The 24,337-nt window shown below is 40.2% G+C and overlaps 2 protein-coding genes across 4 annotated transcripts in view; both read right to left on the bottom strand.

The window, feature by feature from the left end:
• XRN1 (5'-3' exoribonuclease 1) overlaps positions 1-11,967 on the bottom strand; it is a 56,722-nt gene extending 44,755 nt beyond the window's left edge. For all 3 annotated transcript variants that reach the window (XM_020792623.3, XM_020792624.3, XM_072996025.2), the window contains exons 1-3: positions 11,706-11,967; positions 4,266-4,498; positions 2,909-3,006 (exon numbers count right to left, since the gene is read on the bottom strand). In XM_020792623.3, the coding sequence (XP_020648282.3) occupies positions 2,909-3,006; positions 4,266-4,498; positions 11,706-11,780 (406 nt within the window). In that variant the 5' untranslated portion in view covers positions 11,781-11,967. The remainder of the gene's footprint in view (positions 1-2,908; positions 3,007-4,265; positions 4,499-11,705) is intronic.
• Positions 11,968-14,239: 2,272 nt separating this feature from the next.
• ATR (ATR checkpoint kinase) overlaps positions 14,240-24,337 on the bottom strand; it is a 72,189-nt gene continuing 62,091 nt past the window's right edge. Inside the window, exons 38-47 of the mRNA XM_072996024.2 lie at positions 23,762-23,994; positions 22,599-22,733; positions 21,062-21,262; positions 20,686-20,829; positions 19,493-19,643; positions 18,738-18,894; positions 17,925-18,078; positions 17,246-17,397; positions 15,577-15,682; positions 14,240-14,715 (exon numbers count right to left, since the gene is read on the bottom strand). Coding sequence (XP_072852125.2) covers positions 14,542-14,715; positions 15,577-15,682; positions 17,246-17,397; positions 17,925-18,078; positions 18,738-18,894; positions 19,493-19,643; positions 20,686-20,829; positions 21,062-21,262; positions 22,599-22,733; positions 23,762-23,994 — 1,607 coding nt within the window. The 3' untranslated portion in view covers positions 14,240-14,541. The remainder of the gene's footprint in view (positions 14,716-15,576; positions 15,683-17,245; positions 17,398-17,924; positions 18,079-18,737; positions 18,895-19,492; positions 19,644-20,685; positions 20,830-21,061; positions 21,263-22,598; positions 22,734-23,761; positions 23,995-24,337) is intronic.

Raw genomic sequence — 24,337 nt, 5'->3', positions numbered from 1 at the left:
CAGCTTCTTCCCAATAACAGAGTCTGGGTGGAATCTCCGTTCTCCTTCTATAATCTGCCTCTTCCTTAGGCACTCTTAGCCTCTCCAATAATCCCATCCAGTGATCCTCTATCCACACCCATTCCCAACCGGGCAGCAACTGCTCTTCCCTCCTTTTAAGTTTGCCTCAAACTCCACCCTCTTTTTCTTCTCCTTTCCCGCCTTTTCCTCCTGAACCTTCCCCATAGTCACTTTCTGCACCTCTTCTGTCAGTTCCTCTATTTCTGGCTCTTGTTGTGGTCTCTCTGTAGGCTCTGGTGCGAGCTTGGGTCTCGCTTCCTTATCCTTGCTGTTGAGAAGGGATGGTTCTCTGGCAAGTGGGGTATCCCTCTCGCCTTCTGTCTCATAAAATGGATGCTCAAAAACATAGTAACCTTTGAACTATCCTCTCAATCCAGAGAAGGGAGTATTATTTGTTTATGCACATTTGTTTCTTTTCATCACAAGGTAAAGTGACCTATCTGATCATTGTGCCATGAAAGGCAATAAAGTGTACCTAGAATATTCAGCATTTATGCTCATATTCTATGTCATGACTTTAATGCTTTTTTTGTTTCAAGTATTTTACTTTGTTCAGCACACCTTATTTTGTGATTTAAAGCTAGAGACTTAAACAATGAATCAAAACCTATGAAAGGTCTGTCATTAAGCTTAAAATTTTAATGTCTGTGACCAAACTGCTCTGAGCTTTAAAAAATCCCGAAACAAAATTTCAGCTCACTATGACTATAAGCAAATTCTACAAATTACAGATTTAGGGTGTGACCACATTGACAAATAACGCAGAAAAAGCTCTGAGATAGGGACAGTCTGATTTGCATTATTTTCTGTTGACTACATAACAGAAGTTAATGCAATTCAGCCTGAAGTTTCTTCTTCTAATCCATACTTTTTCCTTCATTCCTGGGTTTCATTTTTTTAGAATCAAATGCATTCATATTGGCTGAGCAGGTGTGGTCACTTGAGCCCATGTGCAGGGGTCTGTAGCCACTTACCTTGAAAGCCCTATTAGGATCACTATAATTTGTTTCTGACTTGATGACACATGACCTAGGGATAAGGCAGCTAGGTAATCAAAGAGGGGAAAAAGAACAAGGACTGGGCAGAGAGAGAGGAGAAAGGTTTAAAGTAGCTACCGTATTTGCCGGCATACAAGATGACTTTTTGGCCCTGAAAAGCATGCCTCCAAGTGCGGGGGGTCATCTTGTATGCCGGGTGCATGTCTAGCAAACCCTCCCTCTGTCCCAGCGAAGTCACTTGCCTGGTAGTAAGACCGAGTAGAGCCCCGCTCCTAGCCTGGGAACAGCCTGACTCTAGCGCCGAACAGCTGACTGTCATTTTGAGATGCGACCAGATGGCTGCTGCCTCTCCAAAATGGCTGCCGCCTCTCTACTGTTCCTTCTTCCAGCAAACCCTGGCTCTCTCCGAAAAGGAACCAAAAGGGGCAAAAGGAACTCTCCCCATGAGGCAGCCAAAGCAGAATCATGCATGCAGAAGAGGGGGTAGTCTTATACAGCAAGTATATAACAAACTCTACATTCTGAGTGGGAATGTTGGGGGCCGTCTTATACACCCCGTCGCCTTATACACCGGCAAATACGGTATGCTCCAACTGCACTTCCTGCAAATCTGGATTGTCAGAGCTTCCTCCTCTCTCTCTCTGCCCAGTTCTCTTTTTAACCTTAGCAAGCTGGAAACAAGCCTGAAGTGAAAGTTCCTCCTGTCTCTTTGCCAATTCCTTGCTCTTTATTTCCATCTTTGATCTTAGTGTTAGGCTAACAAAAGAAAGAAGAGAAAAGAAAGAAAATATGAAATGGGAAGGGAAGAGAGAAACAAGCATGCCAGGTTCCAGGTGTGAGAAGGTGAAGATTCATACATTCAACAGGTTCCAAACAAGGCTGATTTCTTGCCCTCTCTGTTCTGAGTCCTATGCAGCTGGCTGAAGCAAATTAACCCAAGGAAATAGTAAATCCTTTCACATTCTGCCCACCATGTAAGGTAAAGGTAAAGGTTCCCCTTGACATTTAGTCCAGTTGTGTCCAACTCTAGGGCATGGTGCTCATCCCCGTCTCCAAGCCGTAGAGTCAGCATTTGTCCGTAGACAGTTTTCGTGGTCACATGACCAGCAGGACTAGACATGAAACACTGTTACCTTTCCACCGAGATGGAACCTATTTATCTACTCGCATTTACTTGCTTTCGAACTGCTGGGTTGGCAGGAGCTGGGAAAAGTGATTGGAGCTCACTCCATCGCGTGGATTCGATTTTATGACTGCTGGTCTTCTGACCTCACAACACAAAGGCTTCTGCGGTTTAACCCGCCGCGCCACCACGTACCTTCTCCACCATGTAGTTGCACCCTTAGTTAGAGTTGCCCACGAATAAAGACAGGTATTTGTCATTATAACCATAGCACTGAACAGTGACATTCTGTTGACTATTCTAGTGGTGCAACCTAAGAGATCAATCACACAGGCCAAGATTTTGTTCCAAGCAAACTGCTTGTGCAATGATTGTAATGCGAGCATTTGGACTTTGAAGGAGCTTATGAAGTATCTAGGAGCTCCTTGCATAGTGTAACTCAACACAATGTAATGAGGTTTCCACTTGTATAAGAGAAACATCTACACGAGTAGATGTTGTTACACTAGTGGAGCATTACAATCAGCTGGTTCTGACCAGAATACTAGCCATATCAGCTTGATATTGATTTGTTGCAATTTTCATATTTCATAACACCCCCCCCCCAAACAGTCCCTCTGAATTAATAATTTGAGACTTTTGATTTATAGAAGTTCCAAAACCTTATTCTTTAATGCACCTTTGCACTTAAAGGCAACAAGATTAAACACGGAACAAATTTCCTTACCTGGGGTAATACAGTTGGAATCAAATCTGGCTTCTGTGGGAAGGATTTCTCCTTTTTCCAGTGCTTTCTTTATTTTGTCCTCTGCCTCTTTTGCTGACCTAAAATAACATTTCACATTTTAGTGCTGTAGATAGCTGAAATCGTTTAATACAAACTACGTTAATATTTTCATAATAATTTGTGAGTAGTATCTCCATAGTAAAGACAAGAGAATTTTAAAAAGAGAGGTAAAGTGGTTTACATCCTTAGTGATTTTACAGACAGATGCAAAATTTCACTATAGAAATTCTTGCTTTGCATCTTGCACTGCTGTAGTGCAACCCTATTCATGTTTACTTGGACAAAACTCCACTTGTGTCCAATGGCACTAACTCTCTAGCATCTCTGAGACTCCAATTTTGCATACTACTGACCAAGCTCTGAGTAATGCTATCTTCTTTCACAGCAGCATAACTATATCAGCCCCTTCCTCTAAAAACTCACAATTAAATAAATTGAACAGTATAACTATTGCAGGATACCCAGTGTATTGGAGTGGGACTCAGGTAGTCTGGGTTCAAAACTCTGCTCAACATGGAAACTCATTGGGGGTGTGGAACTGATTAAAGAAACTTACAATGTGCCATCAAGTCAATTCTGACCTACAGCAACCCATTTCAGGTTTTTCCAGGCAGAGACTAATTAGAAGTAGTTTACCATTGCCTTCTTCTGGGGGCACCCTGGGACTGTGCAGCTTGCCCAAGCCACACAGGTTGACTTTACTCAAGGAGGGAAAATGAATTACCAACCTCTGGCTCTACAGCCAGATATCTAAACCACTAAGCTATTCCACCAGCCAGATAGCTCACGTTAAGATAGAGATATTAAATAAATATCCCACATATCTTAAATATCTCACGTATCTTGAAAGCCCTGTTAGAGTCACTATATGTTGGTTCTTACTTGAAGGGAAATAACAACAAATAACAAGACCAGTGAAAGAGAATAAAGACAATTATGCTTGCCATGACAAGGGTGTTACTGCCCTCTGGTCAAAGATGACTAGTTCATGTTTGGGAAGCAACACCCAACTTCTTTTACATACTTCCTCTCCCACCTAGCCTTTTCCTTAGAAAGCAACTGGGGAGAGCACTGCTTTCTGAAAGTGTTCAAATGCTTTGAGGCACCTAGAAAATTTAGGGAGAAGATGGATCAGTAATACCAATTTCAGCTTAATCAGCAGGGCCATCTAAAAGGAAGGACTATAGCTTTCCTGGAACAAAGGAAATTATTATCCAGTTAGCAACAGAAATGCTAAAATTGCCATGGACAAACACCAAGGAAACCAAGCAAAAGAAAACTGTGGCAATGCACACACCTAAAACGTCTGCCACGCTGCTGGTTCATTTTTGCTCTTGGAGCTACTCCATCAACAGCCATAAAGAAAACCTTGCGTGGTTTAATAATGCGGAACAATACTTCCAGATAATGAAATATATCAGCGAAGATCTTGTCTTCAGAAATTCTGAAGTGAACATCATCATCATTGGGGTGTGAACACTGATGAATTATACCATTCATATCCAGATAGAGGTTATCAAATTCTGGAATCTAGGAAACAATAATTAAGAAAATCAGCAATTATTCACCTGTCTGATTATAAATTATCCACTATAATCCCTGATGATATAGTTCTAAATGTAAGCTGAAAACTTTATTTTCCATGTTGGAGGACAAATACTCTGTTCTGGGAGAAACACTTTTGAAGAGTGAACTTTTGAAGAGTTACAAATTCCTCATTTTCATAAAAATTGGATAATCTTACTCCTTTACTACTAGGATACATACAAAACAGCAGGTAAATCCACAATACTGTCTTCAGTAACAGCATTGTCTTGAGAGCCTGAGACAGAAAAAAATAAAGAATTTAAACAAAACCTATCTTCTTACCAACACAAGGTGAATGTCCAGTGCTAAAAATTCAGCAGAACTGCAAACTTTTAAAATGAATGTTGTGATATATACACAAATGCAGGTAATGTTTGAAAAATAAAGATATTTCCCCCTCCCCCCTGGTTTTTAACAAACAGGATCAAATATCACATATTTCAGTAATCATTCTTCATTCCTACTTAGGAAAAACAAACTCTTCATTCCATGAAAGAGATAATTACATTTTGGTAAAAAGATACACAAAGAGCCTCACTGAACCATACTTTTCCTAAGAGATGTAGCTTGAAAGCCTCAGCTTCCTAAAATGTCCTTTTCAAATATGCATATCTAGAGAGGATTAAAAAGGATTCTGATGTCTATTTCTAACAACTGCAACCAATCTACAAGAAAAAGAACAAGCCTTTAATCTAAATAAATAAAATACAGTCTGGTATTTAATTTAAAACATAATATAAATATAAAGAATACCACTGAATACCAAACAATTTTTGTAAGCTATAACCTGGAGCTATAATTATAGACTTATTTGCCTATTTTAGACATTTGTAGAAGAAGTAAACTCATTTTTATATTTTAAAATATTTGTTGAAAACTCTCCTGACACACCACAACACTTCTATGGATAGCAACCTCTCCATAATTACAGAATCAGTGCAATTACTGGATGCAGCATCAGATCTGATAATTTGACCACAGAAAAACATAAAAGGAACCTATTCATACAACAGGTAACAAGAATACCAGTAATAAAACCCAGGGCAAGATATACAATATCTAATGATTTTCAAAAAACACAGTACATTAAACACTTTACAGGTATATTCAACACCTATTGTGGCTGTTGTTATATGCTGCTACATCGCCTCCAACTCATAGCGACCTTTTAATTAAGCACTCTACAAAATGTCCTGTCTTCAACTGTCCTGCTCAGCTCTTGTCAACCCATCTTGTATTTGGTTTTCCTGTTTTCCTGCTGCCTTCTAGTTTTCCCATCTCTTATACCATCAAAAACCCTATTGCTCAAAAAATCTGCCAAATCTGTTTCTGAGGGAAACTGAATACACATAGTGGTTGTTGTGGTTTTTTCGGGCTCTTTGGCCATGTTCTGAGGGTTGTTCTTCCTGACGTTTCACCAGTCTCTGTGGCTGGCTTCTTCAGTGGTCCTCTGAAGATGCCAGCCACAGAGACTGGCGAAACGTCAGGAAGAACAACCCTCAGAACACGGCCAAAGAGCCCGAAAAACCCACAATAACCATTAGATCCTGGCCATGAAATCCTTCGCAAATACATTGAACACCTCTACGGGGAGGAAACAGTCAGACATACCCGGAGACTCGAAACACTCAGAAGCAAAAGAGCACACCTACTATGTTCCTTAACATTTTTACTATGCTGCAGAGACACAAAAACCATACCAGCCTTCCTCAGGACGAAAAGGACCATCATTTCCCCACAGGCAAGCTGCATCTACGATCGCCTGGAACATGCCCTCCTACGGGAAAGAATCCACACAACCCACAAAAAACTGGATTCCACATACAAAGAACTACTATGCCTACACATCAATATCAGCCAAAAAAATGAGAAGTCAAGATTGAGACAAGATCGATACACTCTCTTACAGAAAGATGGAGAAAGAAATGGCGAACCACACAACCAGACAAAAAACAGAAATTCAGCAAATGCCAAACAAGCCAACAAAAACCTACACTAGACACCTCGTGAATCATCATTAACCTATTGGAACGACAACTCTCCCCAGAAGAAACCTCAGTCTTAGCCAAAGGAGGAAATTTTGCAGTCACACCCAGTGAAATTCCTGTGGAAGACATAATTGCCAGCATGGAATCAGCATTATATCATATTCCAGAAGAAAAAGCAGAAGAAATAAGAGGTCAAGTGACTAGGATCCTATGAAAAGCAAAACCCCCAAAAAGCAACGTAACAAGAAAGGAGAGAAATGCTATCAAGTCCCTGAACTCAGACGCGGACATCACCATCCTGCCAGCAGAAAAAGGCAACGCCACAGTAATCATGGAAACAGAAGAATGCAAGGACAAAATCAGGGAACTTCTAGATCCCACCATCTACAGAAAACTGAAACAGGACCAAACCAACAAAATCACAGAACAAACAAACATGCTGATCAGGAGTTCCTCCCTGCACCCCAATGTCCTTCAACAAATCTGCAAGACAGAAGCTCTCCCACAAAGACTATATGGATTCCCTAAAATCCACAAGGACTCAATCCCACTCAGGCCCATTTTAAGTGCCATCGGCTCCCAAACATATGAATTAGCCAAATACCTAACGACCCTCCTGCAGACCCATATTGGACAAACTTCATCCTACATCAAAGACTCAGGACATTTCATAAGCAAGATCAGCACCCTAAAACTCAACCCTAGGGACAGACTGATCAGCTTTGACATAGTATCCCTATTCACTAAGGTACCAATAAGGACACTCTCCCCTTGAGTGTCGTTTTGACCAGATAGGCAGGGTACAAATAAATAAATAAATAAATAAATAAATAAATAAATAAATAAATAAATAACAACCAGCTATTTTCAATGGGATAATGAATTTTATGAACAGACAGATGGCCATGGGAGCCCTCTCAGCCCGGTTATAGCAAACCTCTACATGGAGCATTTTGAAAAACAGGCCCTGGCTTCAGCACCCTTCGCACCCACAGTCTGGTTCCAATATGTGGATGACACCTTCGCAATTTGGAACCACGGTGAAGTAAAATTGGAAGAATTTCTAAACGATCTCAACAGCATCCACTCAAATATATAATTCACCATGGGGGGGGGGGAGAAATAGAGGGCCAACTCCCGTTCTTAAATGTCATGGTCCTACGCAAAACTAACCTCCTATTGGGACACAAGGTCTACAGAAAACCCACCCACACAGACCAGTACCTACACAAAAACCCCAACCATCACCCACAGCAAAAAAGAATTGACACCGAAGCCTGAGCCCGTAAAGGTGGTATGGAACCGACACCTTCTGAAAGAGAGTCTGGATCCATTAGATCCTGAGAAAACTCTTCCAATAAGAGCAATGGCAGTGAGGCAGAGACAGGAAGAATGTCTCGGGGTTGAGCAGTCTTAGACGGATGCTTGTCCTTCTTTTGCTTAGTTGAAGTTTTCTTTTTCTTTTGGCTTTTCGCAGATGGAGGCCTCAACATCGAGCTGGAAGTTGACGTTGAAGTCTCCTTTAGTACCGATACCCATGATTTTTGTTTAGTGGATTTAGAAGACGATCTTGGTGATGGAGTGGCTGGTACTGATGACACTGTGGGCTCAGGATGAGGAGTAGACGGCAGGGCTGGGACCAACTCCATATCTGTTGGTTTTGATGGGGAAAGTGACTTTTCCCAGACCTAAGACCTAAGCCTCTGTAAGCGCAACTTGAGGGCCGGCTTGGTAAGCTTCTTGCACTCCTGACAGGAGTGAGTTTGATGCCTCTCCCCCAAGCAAAATAAATAACAGTCATGACCGTCTGTGGATGGAATTTTACCAGCACATGAGGTACATGCTTAAACGGGCCTGAGGAGGCCATAAAACTATTCAAACCCCGGAAGGAGTAGGGAGAAGGGAAAAAAGGAATCACGGAACTGGAAAGAATTGTTCAATGTAGCCAATCAGTAGCCGAGAAATGATGATAGAAAAAGACAGGTTACTTACCTGTAACCATGGTTCTTCAAGTGGACCTCTGTGAATCCACACAAATCACTTTCAAATCAGTCCATGATCCAAAGGCAGGAATCGTTAAACAGTACGTAATCAAAAGCCAGAAGACAACGTACAATCGAAATCCAAAAACGTAATCCGTAGACAATCCAAGGTCAAAATTTCCAGAAATACAGCAAGTAATCAGAATAAACAGTCCAGAATCAAAAACCAGAAGATTGGAGAAAGATAGCTCTAGCATAAGTCCAATCGCAGTGGAACTGAGATATAACGGGCGGGCAGAGCATGCACGACACGGAGCAACGTACTATTAATCAATTGTTTTAAGCTCTAGAATATTCCGAGGAGCCCTGCGCAGGCACAGTCAAAATCCATTTGTGTGGATTCACAGAGGCCACGAAGAAGAATATTCTGTTGCTCACTGACAAGAATCTTACTGATTTAGAACAGAATAAGTGCATTGGTATGAACTGTAGCAATAAATGTTCCTGATATAACAAGTAGGATTCTGGCCATTATCTCCCCTTCCCCTTCTGCCTATTTGAATACCTCCAGAGATTCAAATTCTATGCCACTCATCAACACTTAGTTACAATTTATCATAATAGATCAGGAGTCACAAAGCCAAGATATTATTAAATATTTTGAGAAGATAACCCCAGTAAACACAAAGAAATATAATTATCACTACCAGGATCAGTGCCCTTCCCCACTGCACAGAGATAAAGGATGTCAGTACTCTCTTGATTTATCCTGGCATAATAGCAGGCTGGATTTGATTTAAATCAATTGATTTAAATGATAATTTAAATAAACTATTTAAATAAAAAACGCAATTATTTAAATCAATCATTGATTTGTATCTACCCTGTATAAAAGAGTGATTTTTTAATAAAAAAATCATATTTCTTATCCTTACAAGTATTTTGTGATGTTCTCAACAGAGTAAGAACAAGATTTTCCCCCAAATTAAGCAAAACTGCACAAATGGCTCAAACTTTACTCTGCATTTATATCAGCAGAAAAGAAATTGTACAATTTGTGGTTGACAACTGCTGCTAATCAATGAGTTTCCACTCATCTTCATTATTGCATGCCAGTTAGCATGAATCCAAGCAGGGACTCAATAAGTAGCAGCAATCAGCTGCTGTGAGTTACATTATGTCTCTTCTGCCAATGATTACTACATAACAATCATTTCATGCTTGTTGTTTGTGAACACTCTGTTTCTCTCTGGTTTTGCAGAAAAACAGTTTTATAAATTACAAAATTCCTAGAAAGAAAAAAAATTGTATTTCTTGACTCACTTTGAAGAAATGATAAGGCATATTGTGGGCCTGGAAAATTATTTGTCAATGCAAATCAGTAAGAAGGCAGAATTTTGTGAGTATTCCTTACCTGCCTAGTGGAGACAGGAGTGAATTATACCTGTGTTTTTCTGGCCAGAATGCTTAATTTTATGTTAATAATTAACTACACTTTTTTTTGTTCATGAAAACACACTCATTAGAAACTTTGGACTCATATATAGTGCCAGAAATGTGTTGAACTGGAGTGCTGCTGAGCTTCAAGCATTAGACATCCAAGCTGAAACCCCTGTTCAGCTATTAAATGAGCTTGAAGGATTTCATAAAACATAACCAGTTAGCCCAGCTGAAGCTAACTTACAAAGCTGCTGCAAGGCTTAAATGCTACTTATTTCAGTGGAAGAACATAATACAACTGTAGTAAGTCATTAGGATAAGCTATACATTGAGATGTCAGTACTATGGCCACTTTTAATGACTATGATTCTATACGTACATGTCTACTCTGAGATTAACTTTACTGAACTCTGATAAGTGGATGTTATGTTACATCTTGAATTCATTGAAAAATAATGTGAGGAACAATGCAATGTGTTACTGACATTAAATGAGAATGAATGGGGATATTGTATTTTTAATTTTAATTAAAATAAAATACCAACAAAATCAATGTCTGAGCAGGAAGCAAAACATCTGTATTAAGCACTTCAACCCTAAGCACATTTATTCAGGAGTAAGTAAATGTAAGACTTGCTTTCCAGTGTACACATAAAGTGCAGAACTTAAGTGAAAATGTGATATTCCTGAAATTTATTAACTACTGCAACCATACTAAGAGCTTTGCAATGGTAGCTTTGTGAAAAAAAGGATGCTACCCAAAATCCAATGCAGTTCATAATTATTTAAAGAAAGAAAAAACAGTGTTCCATCACTGTGAAGACTATACTGTGCAAAAGCTTTTCCTACTACAGCCCACCTCATTAGATGCATGTTTAAAAGCAGTAACTTCATTATAAAGGTTCGATTATCATAATAACATGACGAGAGGAAATATTTGTCAGATGCAGCAGTTCAGTGGAACTTATCCCTGCTGTTGTTACTGTGATCAAGTCACCTCCAACTTACTTTCTTGCTGCCTTCAACCCTTCCCAGTATTATCGTCTTGTCCAGAGAATAAACTTTTAATTCTGGACTCCCTATAGCTCCAAAGTCACTACTTGATCCCCACTGAAGAATCTCGATAATTTCCCACCACTTTCATCTTTCCAATCAGGTATTTATATTCAAAAATAAAATAGAGGATGGTGATTTTTAATACTCTTCTCCTTACCCCTGATAGGCATATGCAAAAGGGATCAACGTTTATTACAATAAACTTGACTTTCCGACGGAGCAACAGGGCTTGCTTGCAGATGCAACAAAACCACCGTCGGGTCCGCCACAGGGCACGCGAGTGGCGATTCTGAGGGAGGCGCCTTCCGGTTCCACAGAACGCTTCGTCTGCGTTTTCTGTCACAGCTGTTGTCCGAAGCCTCCCAAACGTCCTTCTCGGGGTTTCAATTTCGTGTGAGCGAACACTGTGCAACGGAGGGGGAGGTTTCCCTTTCAGGGTCAGCCGCGTCCAGCCGAAGGGGTCCGTCCACGCAAGGGTTTCGGAGAGTCTCCCAGAAGGGAGAAGAGGCACCAGGCGAGGGGACACTCACAGCGGACCTACCTGTCACGTCAGGCGCTGCATTCGAGACGGAGAACCGTCCCCTTCCCCCCCGGGCAGGCAGAGGGAAGACGAGCTCACCGCCAACCCTTCACGGAAGCAGGAGAGAGAGAGTCAACAGCCCGCCCGCCCGTCCCGCGGCTCACCTGGTGCTCCTTCACCACTTGGCTGAGGCAAGGATACCGCTCCGAGATCCACCGGTAAAACTTAGGCACCCCCATGACCGCGACTCGTGTTCCTTCTTTACCTCAGCGACCCCCGCGGCAAGCGCCCTCCAGCCCTGCCAGACCCAAAACAACCTCCCTCGTCCCCTTCCCTCAAGAAGCAAACCGCTTCCTTCCGCCAAGGGCCCCGAAACAGTCATAGAGCGGCTCTGGCTAGAGCGGCCGAGTCAGCCTTGAGAAATACACCGAGCAGGCAGGAAGGAGAGCGAATGAGAGCAACGACTGCCCGCGAGCGAGAGCAACGACTGCCCTCTCCCGGAACCACGGGGAACTGCAGGCGGCAGTTTTATCGCTCGTCGCGACAACCTCCTGCCAGAAGTGAAACCGCAGCGGAGGGTGTGGGTTCAGGGAGACGCTAAACCGCTGCTTTTTTTTTTCAATTGCTGTCTCTTTCATCCCGCACGCACATAGGCTGCTGACGTCAAATCTTTTCTCTTTTTTTTGAAATGCGATTTACGAAATTTGCTTTCCTGTAATGTCCTGCAGAACAAGACAGCATCGCATAAGTAAACAGAGAGAAAGCGAACACTTGAACAAGCAACCGAAAATAACTTAATAACATGGGAAGAAAGGGCTTGGGTCAAAGAGTTATGGAGGAGCCCAGTGCCTTCTGACATCCCACTTGTTCCAGACAGAATCACTTTTTTTTAACCCATTGCTTTCTATTGTCCTTCATAGACTTGTTATGTTCCAGGAGATACCGTACTATATTTGCCAAATGGCGGTGGGGACTGTTCCTCAAAATCAGCACTGTTTTTCAAAATTTGGCATTTGCTTTTTTTTGAATGCTTACTTTACTAACTAATCAAAAAGATGTCAAAAGGTTATAGAAATCTTATTTGGCATTGTTTTTACTTCTGGCCAGCCTACAATCATAATAATTGTTTTGATTTGTGTTCATTATTTTTATTCAGGCATTCAGGGAAAGAAATGATAGCTGAGTGGTTTAGGTACCTGCACAGCCAAAGGTTGGGAGTTTGATTTCTGACTGTGCCTCCTTGCAGGGGCTGAACTAGATGTTCCACAGGGTCTGTTCCAGCCCTGCAGTTCTAAGATCTAAGAATATGTCAACTTAGTAGCATAACTCCCATCACACCATTCAGAAATCAGATACCTGTTTCACTTACTGTTCTCAATCCATGGTGCCAAGGCCAAGGGAGACCTCAAAGGCAAAGATAAGGAATCAGGCTTTCTTGCTGGTGGCCTCCATTTCTTCGCAATGGGTTACCAGTGGAGATATGACACGCTCCATCCCTCCTTATATTGAGGACATTATTGAAAACAATTATCCAAAGCTGCCTTTAATAATTGAGTCTCTCAGATGATGTTAATATTTTACTTTTCTTATTCTTTATGATTTGTTAAAAATCAACATACTCTTATATGTATTGCTATGTGCGGTCTCTGGGATTCTGAAGTATTGTAAACTGCCCAGAGTAGTGTGTTCACTGACGGAGCAGAACATAAATCAGATAAAGAAGTAAATTCTGCAGGCTGAGCTTTATTTGGTAAGAAGCACTGAGTTGTATTCATTTGCATCTCTTCACTCTTGCAAGGCTCCGTTCACAAGGCTCTGCCAGCGGAAAGGGGAGGGAATTGATTATAAGTATGAAGTGGCTAATCCCCAAAATTAAAGGCCAGTGTATGTGCAATGGCATAACTTTAATTGATGAGTCCCTGACTGAATTGCTAGTCATGCAACCACTACTGCATGATTCAAGATGCAACTAGAAAGTCTGTTGGGGACTTGTTCATTTGCAGATATTCATCTCTTTGACTTATGCCAGTATATTTATGCTAGCATAAATATCCAGTTGGGTACTAGCCAAAATTGTTAACCATTGTATTAGTATACATGGAATGAGAACTGATGTTTAATAACTTTTAAAGCCTCTGTGACAGCAGTGGAACCTACAAATATTAGGAAAGGACTGGACATTTTCCCAAATGAAGGTACTTCTAATGCTGTATCAGCAGGACATGAAGTTTTTCTTCCAATTACATGGCAACACTTCTGACTGCACAACAAAGCACTGAAGTTTATGTAGCCAGTCCTGTCAGATACACTATACCGGGGGTCTCCAAAGTATCCGGTACGCCTTGCCTTTTTTCTGGTCCATGCGTACCCGCGTGCATTCATTCAGCCCTCGAAAATGTGGAAAATATATTATGTGGCCCTCACTGTGAAACGTTTGGAGATCCCCTGCTCTATGCAATGCCTAAATGGCAACAATTTGGCATAAATAGCAACTGGCGTCCTGTACCTTAACAGAATGTGTAGGACTATTTAAAGTGACATCAACTTTATTTGGCACTCTGTCCAGCATGGAAGTTTGTATTATTATTTTTAAAATCTTTACCAGGACCTCTGCACTGAAGTTCAAATTTGATTCAGATCTTATCTGTGCCTAATAAGTGAAATGCAGTAGCCAAAGTAATAACACCAAAAGCAGGCATTTGCTATTTTTATGCATATGCCATTTTAATGTATGGCAGTACAAAATAGAAATATAGTGCACTGAATATTCAAACCATTAAAAAGGCTTCACTGTATAAATGTGTCTTCAAATATACAAACAAAAATATTTATATACAATGATATAAAATAAACAGAAAATGTGCATAGCTTGAAACACACTTACAGTAGAAGTAATTACCAAAGGAGAAATTGTAGTAACAGTTACAATTGTGGATTTTTTTCCCTCAATCGTCTTTTTAAAAAGTCAGTTACAGTAATTAATTTGCTTATGGCAGCACTTCACATGTATGGAGCCCAGCCAAGGTACATCTGGCAAAGTAAGTTTTCATCAGTTGCATCTTGAATAAGATGGTGAACATGTCCTTCAATTGATAAAGGCAAGCCCTTTACCCTGTTCCTGTTTTTAATTACACCCTGTAGACGCTGATCAATATCAAGGACATGAGTCTTGGCCTGAAGAGAAGGAAACAGTTGAGATTTATAAAAAGATTTCATTAATGGATTAGACATTAATATTTCATTACTAACAGTTACAGTCTATGCATCCACCATCCAGAACCAAAATACTGGCAAAGGCTATTCCTGGACATAGATTTGTGCATTCTTCATATATACATATGAAATAATAGGTCACTTTGAAAATAAAGAACATTTTTCGAGCTACAGTCCATAAATTCTCAATTGACATTTATTAGACCCACTGAACTGGATAGATGTGGTATGCCTGAAAAGGCTCTAACTTTATCTCTGTTTCTTAAACAAACTAATATTTTAGCACCCTGTTTTCCCGAAAATAAGACTTAACCTGAAAATAGGCCCTAGTATGATTTTTCAGGATGCTCGTAATAGAAGCCCTACCCCAAAAATAAGCCCCAGTTGAGTGAAACCCCAGCCTCCACCATTGTGCAGCAACTAGAAGATGATGACTGGACTGTATTTGAATCAATGTAGATTGTTGTACAGGAAAAAAAAAGACATCCTCTGAAAATAAGCCCTCATGCCCTTTTTTGGAGCAAAAATTAATATAGGACCCTGTCTTATTTTCTGGGAAATCGGGTAATACAAAGAGAAAAATTATGAATGTTAGGTACCTCAGATAAGAAAAGCACACAAAGGTGCATCATAAAAGCCGCTATTATTAAATGCACTTCTCACCTTTTGCAGCTTCCACTTTTTATGGCTACCTATCCCTGCCACAATTGCTATTATGCCTATTCTTCTCCTCAAAGAATTCATGCATTTAGCTTCAGATACGAGGCTTGAAAAAAACAAACTAACTAATGTATGCAGAGCCAAAATAAATGCAAGACTTACCTTTTCATTGACAATTTCTCCAGTTTCATTTGCTATAGTTTTTGTATTGCCTCTCACTGGTTTACTCCACTCCACCAGAGGATCATGGAGGAAAGTCTTCAAAACACTAGGCAAGAAACAAAGGGAAATTATTTGTTTAAAACAGGGGTCTCAAACTCAATTTACCTGGGGGCCGCTGGAGGCAGAGTCTGGGTGAGGCTGGGCCACATCAGATTTTCTGCCAAGCCGAGCAAGAGCCCGAGGAAGCCGGCCAGGAGTTTCCTTAGCCTGGCTGGAGCTCGGAGGAGGAGGGGTGTGCGAGCCCTCGCCGCCGGCCACGACCCCCTCCAGCTCCTTCTTCACTACCACCACCACCAGCAGCAGCAGGACGAAGAAGCGGAGAAGGGAGGGAGCGCCAGCGACTGCCTAGCACCTAGGGCACAACATAATTTTTTTAAAAAACCCACACAGAATTCTCTTTGCCAAAGGAGAAGAGCCCCATCGGTACCTGTGAAATGAAACAGGTGTGCGCACGCACACAAACACACACACACATGGAGGTCTGGCAACCTTCCTCTGAAGGCTTCCCTCAAAAAAGGTGCACTCAGCAGCAGCAGCTACTCCCACCACGACAGAGGAGCAAACTTTGCAAGGCAAGCCCAGGCAGCTTCCAGAGCTGAGGCAGCTGAAGCGGGACGAAGAGGAGTAGGAGGAGGCATCACTGGGTGCTGAGGCGGCCACTGGCCGGGCTGGTGCTGGGGATGCCGAGAGAGAATGAGAGCCAGAGAGCCACTTCCCTGGAAGAGGCGGTGGCAGCTGCTGTTGGCGGCTTGGGGGCACTCTTTGAGGATGGGCCGGGAGCGAGCTCTGCTCTCAGGCATCGCTTGGCGGTGGCTCAGGCGCTCGGGGAAAAGGGCCAGCAGCACGCCTCGCTCGCCGGCTCTCCCCCAAGACAGCGCCTCTTGCACCCCCATCTGGAACTGCAGCCTGCCAGCTGGCAGACAGGCGGGCGGGCTGGCAGGCTGCAGTTCCAGATGGAGGATGCAGAGGCTGCGTGGGTCCTTCGGGGGGGCAGGCAAGGCGGGGGCCACAAACTATCGTGTGGCGGGCCGCAAATGGCCCCCGGGCCACATGTTTGAGACCCCTAGTTTAAAAGAATGTGGTGTTGTTGTTTAGTCGTTAAGTTGTATCCAACTCTTTGTGACCCCATGGACGAGAGCACACCAGGCCCTCCTCTGCCTCCTTTAAAACAATGTATTTAGTTCCAACTGTAGTTGTGAGGTAAAAGGAACTTATGTTTGTTAGTTTGTTTCACTGTACTGTGCACATGATGTTTAAGGAGGAACTGAAGTTTATGAGTTCTTCACAGAAAAAAGTTACAACAGATTCAAAGAGTTATTGAGGCAAAGTAGAAAAATCACAGATTACTATGATTATTAGTATTATCAGGCATAAACATCAGTGGAAATTAAAGCATTTTAGATGCCAAAAAAATGTGAAATCAAACTTTTTAGTCCTTAAGATGCCATAAAACTCTTCATTGTTTGTGCAGCTACTGTATATAGGAAACCTTTCACTGAGTAAGGAATGTACAGTGATGTAAAAGAGGTTATACTGTGAATTTAAGTAATACATGAAGGCTCCCCCACTTCTCTATACACAGCCATCTAAACAAAGACTGTTACTATACCTCATTAGTGGTTCTCTTTGGTCACGCATAAGCCTCAGTGTAACTTCACAAGCTCTCCGGAAGAGACCTTCTGTCCCCATTGGACCCATTCCATTAACCATATTGTGAGTAAGACGAAATGGAACTATCTCCGGAAAATCAAACGTTTCTCCCTTCCAATTAATAAGAAAAAGGTTCATTTTGGAATTTCATTAAAAGTTTGCTTCTCTCAATGGAAGTTAACATACTGCTGCAAAACTGCTGTACTCCTAACAAGGTTTATCTAGCATATCCATATGTTATTAAATTCATAGTGCATTATCACAGCCTTCCAAATCTACATTACAATTAATAACCGAAGCTTGGAATGCCCATTATATTCATATCCCTGCTTTGTTGACAGATTTCGCTTTTGTTGTGAAACAGAAGTTTCAGTGTTTTCCTGACAAGTAATTTAATCTCTGGATTCTTACATAAAATTTTCAGAGCAACATGCAATGCTATTTGCAAATGCTGGAAATTAAGCCCCTCTCCTTTAATAATCATTTCAGTATTTTGATGACATAACTTTTAATAGAATTATTTTGCTTACCAAGCATTGAATAGCAAATAGCATGGCCATACAACCTCTTTTAACATTCGAACACGAGAACTATCTTCCAGTTCAACGGAGTAATAAGATCGATATTAAATTTTTTACCTTATTAAACAGGCAGTTGAAATCTACGTGCACACAGTCACCAGTTAAAGAGTCAAACAGAATATTCTCTCCATGACGGTCCCCAAGACCAAGTATATATCCGACCATAGACATTACTGCAGTGGAACGGCAATATGCTGATCTGCTGCTGTACCTAGAAAGGAGAAATTTCATGGGTTTCTAGAATCACTTTGGCCTTCTGAAAACATGCTGAGGATATTAAGGTTTCTGTGTATAGCAAATGTGTAATTTATTATAACTGTTATAGTCTACTTTCAAAGTTTTGCTAAATTATACCCTGCAAACCAGGATTAAAAAAAACTTCCACTGAAAGAGTTCTGGGGCAATTTTTAACCTCCTGAGAATTACAATGTGCTAAAGTTTAGCAGCAAAGCTGGGATACCATCTGGGTTATATTTACACTCTTTGTCTCTTTGTATTTCCTAAACCTACTGAGAATTCCAATCCCCCCATAATATGAAGCCAACCAACTGACAATAAGTATGTTGCTTTCACTTTTCAGCACAATGGTTAATGAAAGAGAATCAAATTCAAGTTATTGTTTCTGCTGTATTTGTTGTTGGCTACAATCAAAACCTTAATGGTAAGTGGTTGCAACCTGGGGACACTGTTTACCACTATTAAGGTGATGATGCCATTAAATACCTATCTTGTAGTTCTGTTTCTGTGTGGATTGTGCAACAAAATAAACTTCAGGGGACTAAAATGCCCTTTCCTGATGCATGAGGGTTACCTTTAGTTTTGTTTCAAACCAGACATCATAATAGGATAACTAACAAAATAACAACTTACCATGAAGTAGGATCAGGAAAATTTCTCAGAAACCATTCATGAAAAACTGGAGGATGCCGGGGAAGTAGACTTTCTTTGTAAATTTTCAATTTTTCAGATAAAGGTGCTGTTTTTGGAAGCATACACTGACGTAGCTCTTTTCCAGTCATGTACATACCTAATAGTTAAAAAATCAGTAAAGCATAGTAAATTGGTGCTATGTAGCTAAACTAAGTAACAATAGTATTATATTATTTAGTTGTATCTGAGATGCCCAGTGTGGCTTGATGGATAGAGTGATTGACTAGGATTCAGGAGACTTGGGTTCCAATTCCTACTTGGCCATGGAAACCCATTGGAAGTAGAATTGGTAAAACCACTCCTTAAATATCACACTTATTTTGAAAGCCCTATTAGAATCATTGTAAGTTGGTTCCACTTGATGGCACGTAACACACATTGGTAAATGATATTGTTATCATTAATTTGTTTTTATTATATATAGTACACGTTTAACCATATTTTACTGCTTGTCATTGTTGCAGTTGTCTGAACATGGTGTAACCAATGGAGAGAAGAGGGGAACAAGTTCCTATAGAATTGACTAAAATTATGCAGTGATCCAACATGGCTTCTATAAATGCTGACAAGTAAGGCAAAGGGTTATACTGTGAAAGATTTTAGAACATGTAACTCTTCTCCTTCCTCATATTCTGTTCTTCCTCTCCTACTCGGGACATATTTTTTCACATTCAAAAGGTTATTTGTTTATTTACCTTTTTCCTTATATAATTTGATCAGGATATTCCTTAAGCCAGCAGTGTTGTTCACCCATTCAATAATTCCACATTCCTCATTCAAAGGAATAACAGCATAGGTCCGAATATGGAGCTCTCGCCTACGTGACTCTGCATCCTTTCTTAAGCACTAATAATAGAAACATATCACTAGTCTTAGGGCCAATGTAAAATGGTAAAATTTCTATTTCAATTTTCTTGTCTCTTACAATCCGACATTCAGGCTTTGACACTCTACTGAGTACCCATACAAATTTTACTTGATTTCTCCATTTTCCAAAAGAAAGATCTCTTACAAACAACACTGGCTTCAAAAACAAGTTGTGATCAAGAACTTGTTGTTGTTAAAAACATTCATTGACTGCTTCACTGCCCACCAGATCCCTCAAAGCAATATATATATAATATAAAAGTATTTACAGTAACATTAACAAATGAAATAAATAAAAGCAGAACTGTAATCTTCCTTAAAAACAAGCAAATAACAATCAAAGATCATCCAAAAAGTGCAGGTTTTGCTGCCCACTGCAAATATGAAGCCAACCTGCCTTCTATTGGGAAGCAGTTTCAGAACCAGCTCCTGGTACAAAAACAGCTATGTCTAGTTGTAAATGCTAATCTAACTGAAGCACTGCCATCATGGAATGATGGTATGATGAAGGGTACAGCTGACATATTACAATCAACAGTTTGCAATTACATCTGAAGCTGTATCACGACACTATGGATTAGAGGTAAGGCACAACTCTCTGGTGCTTTGATTGTGTGTTTTTATTTGCATGCATACACATTTAAACAATCTCCATCTCTCTCTCTCTCTCTCTCTCACACACACACACACACACACACACACACACTCCTCAAAAACAATGAAGAATTCTCAGTATTTGAGAGGTAAACAATGGGGGGCAAAATAGAATAAAGATAAGATACAAGAGGAAGACAGAAAATAGTTTCTGTATTAATATCATGACTGCATTGCTTTGTAAAACTGGGAGCAGCTACATAGTATGCAGATGATATTGATGATGAACACTTTTCATGGAGACTTAGATTACTAGAGTTCCTTACTAGGACAGGGCTACTCACTAGATATTACACACAGATAAACCAATGTAAGTGCTTGGTGGATTGTCAATATCTAGATTTTTCACATTTATGACAAAACAGACCTTATTTATCAGAGAGTTAAACTCCATAAGTCGACAATCCTTCCTTAAGTCATCTTTTGGCTTGCACATCATGATATAGGATTTTCCATCAGAACCTTTTAAAGTGATCTTCTTTGGTTTCTGAAGAGATGGAAGGATTTCAACCTTGAGAAAAATACAACCAGAGTCACTTGAGGTTTGTTTATTTTTTTTAAGTTTACATATGCATTCTTTTGTGAAAGATTTACAATTGAAACAAGCTCCTCAGAATTCCAACCATACTTCTCCTTTTCAATGTCTTTTCCCGTTTACATCTTATATGTATATGTTGCTCACTTCTGCAGGGTTGTGTCACATGAAAATATAGAAGTTTAAGGAGGAATCAATAGACACTAACCGTATCACCAAAACCAGCAATATAAGCCCAACATCCAGGAAAAGGATCATGTTTGGAATGTGTGCCGGGAACTGAAGGAAGAGTTGGTATCATTATAGATTGCAAGGGAATAATGATTTCACTAAATGTTTGGTCTTCTACCAGCTTTTTTAGACTTTTGAAATGAGTACCCATGCTTAATGCAGAAGTATTGCCATCAACCTGGAAAAAAGTTGAAAAAATACAGATTAAAGGGAAATACTTAAAGATACTACCATCTTAATTTCTCTAAACAACTTATATTGTTGTAAATACTTCTCGCTCCTCCCTCAGTTTTGTAAAGGTAACACTGCAATTGAGTACTAAAGGTAAACTCAAGAGTATATCACATGTGTTAGAGTAAAACTGTGTTAGAGTAAAACTGAGCAAATAGTTATGAATTTCAGAAGATCAGTCTATGCTTCACAGACTATAGCAAAGCCTTTGACTGAGTGGATCAAGAGAAGCTACAGGTTGTTGTGAGAGAAACCGGTGTGCCTTAGCACTTGATTGTCCTGATGCATAACCCGTGTTGTGGACAAGAAGCTACTGTTAGGACAGAATATGTGGGTCACTTGGCAACAGTTGGGCTTGATTAGAATTATCTAATCAAACCTGACCATTCACAAAGAAAGGGCTCCTGCCCATATTGTGAAGTGGTTTAATAAGCAAGCCACTTCAAGATATTGGCAAATTAATCACTCCCCCTGCTTCACAGTAGGTAGGGGAAGTGAATTTTTTTTTAACCAAAGCCAGTGCCGTGGATTTGACTGCAGGTGGCTTCTCAATCAGCCCTTTAAGGAACGGCATAGGTCACTGTTAGCTAGAGGCAACATGATGGCACATAACAACAACACCAATATCCTGCAGATTACCACAGATACCACAGTGTGATCCTTTAAGAATCTGGTTAGTATCCAACCAGTATTTCTCTACAGAAGGAAAATATCGCTCAGCAGAAGGGACAGGATTTTTGACAATTCCTCCTCCTACTGCAGCCCCTTTCTCCAATCTACTCAAGAATTTTGCGGGCACTGAGAAGTCCAAAGTGCAAGTGGTAATGCTGAAAATGTCCTTTCCATTCTACTTATGGATGCCCTCCACTGGTGCAAGGACCCTGCCTGTCTTTATTAAAAAGTGACCAATAATCAATTCTGAATATCTGGCAAATTTAATACAAATTATATGCTTGTATGCAAGAACCTGAAACCAAAGTTACTTATGACTAAGTTATCCATTTGACTATAAAGGGAATAATATAGGATTACATTAGCCTGAGTCTAATCCTTTGCCCCCAAACTGTATTAACTTAGAACTTTACAGAGAACACACTAAAATGGATAGTTAATTTTACAACATAGATAAAATATTTTAGTGTGGTTCTTGTGCAGGAGAGGCTCCATAGCTAGTGAAAGAGTGCCAGCTTGGTATGCAGAAGGTGGCAGATTCTGGCATCTCACACTGGCAGGGTTAATAAGGCTAATCTATTAAAAACTATAGCTTTTGTACAGTATATTACCGATTTATTACAGAGCTCTAGCAGTTTATCTGTCAATCGAGCTGCATCTCCAATGAATTTTGCCAAGGACGCTTCCATACTAATAGCTTTGTTGAAGATTTCCTTGCACCTGTTCACACGCATTGGATACGAAGACTGTAAAAATAGAATAGGTTATTCAGCGCATCTTAGATTCAAAATGTCAAGGCTAGTTTACAATATACAATAAAACATACAGTAAGGAAGTTTACAGAAGTAAAAGTACTGCACTGAAACATTTGCAGCAGAATATTTTTTAAAAAAATCAGAGATTATAAGCCAGAGAAAATAAAAGAGGTTGTCTGATATTTAAAAACCATCAACATAGGCCTCAGGCACATGTCTCTGAGGAAAGAGTTCCATAGGTAAGGATTTCAGATGAGGCCTCTGAAGAAGACTGTAGTGTGCAGGGAGGTTAATGATGGGTAATATGTTCTTTCAGTATCCAGATCACAAGAAAATTTAACAAAATTGATAATGCACTAAAACCTATTTGTCGAGTTATTTCAAAACACTCAAGGTTTTTGAGTTAGCTGCAGCATATCCTGCTCAGTTTGTTTTTCTTTTGAAGGTGTAGGGCATGTAGCTAAAGAGCATTTCAACTGTGTTTATAGTTACCTTAAAGTAACTCCATAAATTCAGCTAGGACGACAATAGTTGATCATAAAGTTCAAGAGATATTGGCCAAAATTCTGTTGCAGCAGAGTAGGCCCATTAATTCAGTGGAGATTGGGTGAGTCAATTCCTTTGCAAGTTCTAGTGATTCAAATGGGCCTACTCACAACTGCAACTTACTTTAGCATAGTAACTTGCAGCTAGAGTAGACCCATTTAAATAAATAGAATCTACAGAAAAGTTCACTAAATCCCCATGGATTCAATGGACTACTCTAGTGTAAGTGATACACGAAGCAACCGGATTCTGGTCAGTGAAAGTGAGGACAGTCCTATCAATAGGTGATTTCGTTTTTTCATTATGGTCAATCCTCCTGAAGCTGCAGCTTAACACACATAAACCTGGGATACCTTAAAGGGAGTAACAGTTCTACATGTACAAAATTATTTGTGTTTGTGCTTCACATATGAAGTTGGTTGTTAGTAAGGGAGAGAACATCTAGGTTAAAAAGGAAATAATTATGAATTTACCTTAGATACTGCAGTCATCATCCACATTGCTTGTTGAGGATAGGCAAGGAACACCTTAGCAATGATTGCCATAAGAACAACAAAGACTTCATCATGGGAGTGGCAGATTCGGGAGATCAGCTGAGAGAATGCTGTCAGAAACTGATAAGGAGCCAAGAGCTGTGTATGCTCTGCAATTGCCTTGTTAATTTTAGCCAAGTCATTCCTCATTTGTGTGCGATCTTGTCGACCAGCTAGATGACACAACATATAATATCAACATCTTCTTTTCCCAAACAACAAAACAAAAGCTATGAAACGATATATATAAATAAATAAGCAAGCAAGCAACAGCCCCTCCATAACCGTATCTTTTAAAAACATTATCTGGGATTTTACATTTACCAGCGCTTCAAACCATATTAAATAGAAACTATAGATTCTATAATGTATCTATAATACACCCAATCTGCATTGGAAAGGTTTACATCCAAAAGCACCTGATTTCAGATGACAAACTCCCCCAAGTCCAGCAAAGTTTACAAAATGAATAGTCTAAGCATATAAAAACAGCAGTTAAAATAACATTTTTTCTGT

The sequence above is a fragment of the Pogona vitticeps genome, chromosome 3 (genome assembly GCF_051106095.1).
Source record: "Pogona vitticeps strain Pit_001003342236 chromosome 3, PviZW2.1, whole genome shotgun sequence".
NCBI classification, from domain to species: domain Eukaryota; kingdom Metazoa; phylum Chordata; class Lepidosauria; order Squamata; family Agamidae; genus Pogona; species Pogona vitticeps.
The sequence above is the reverse complement of the archived record's forward strand: the minus strand, read 5'-3'. Positions and strand labels throughout refer to the sequence as shown.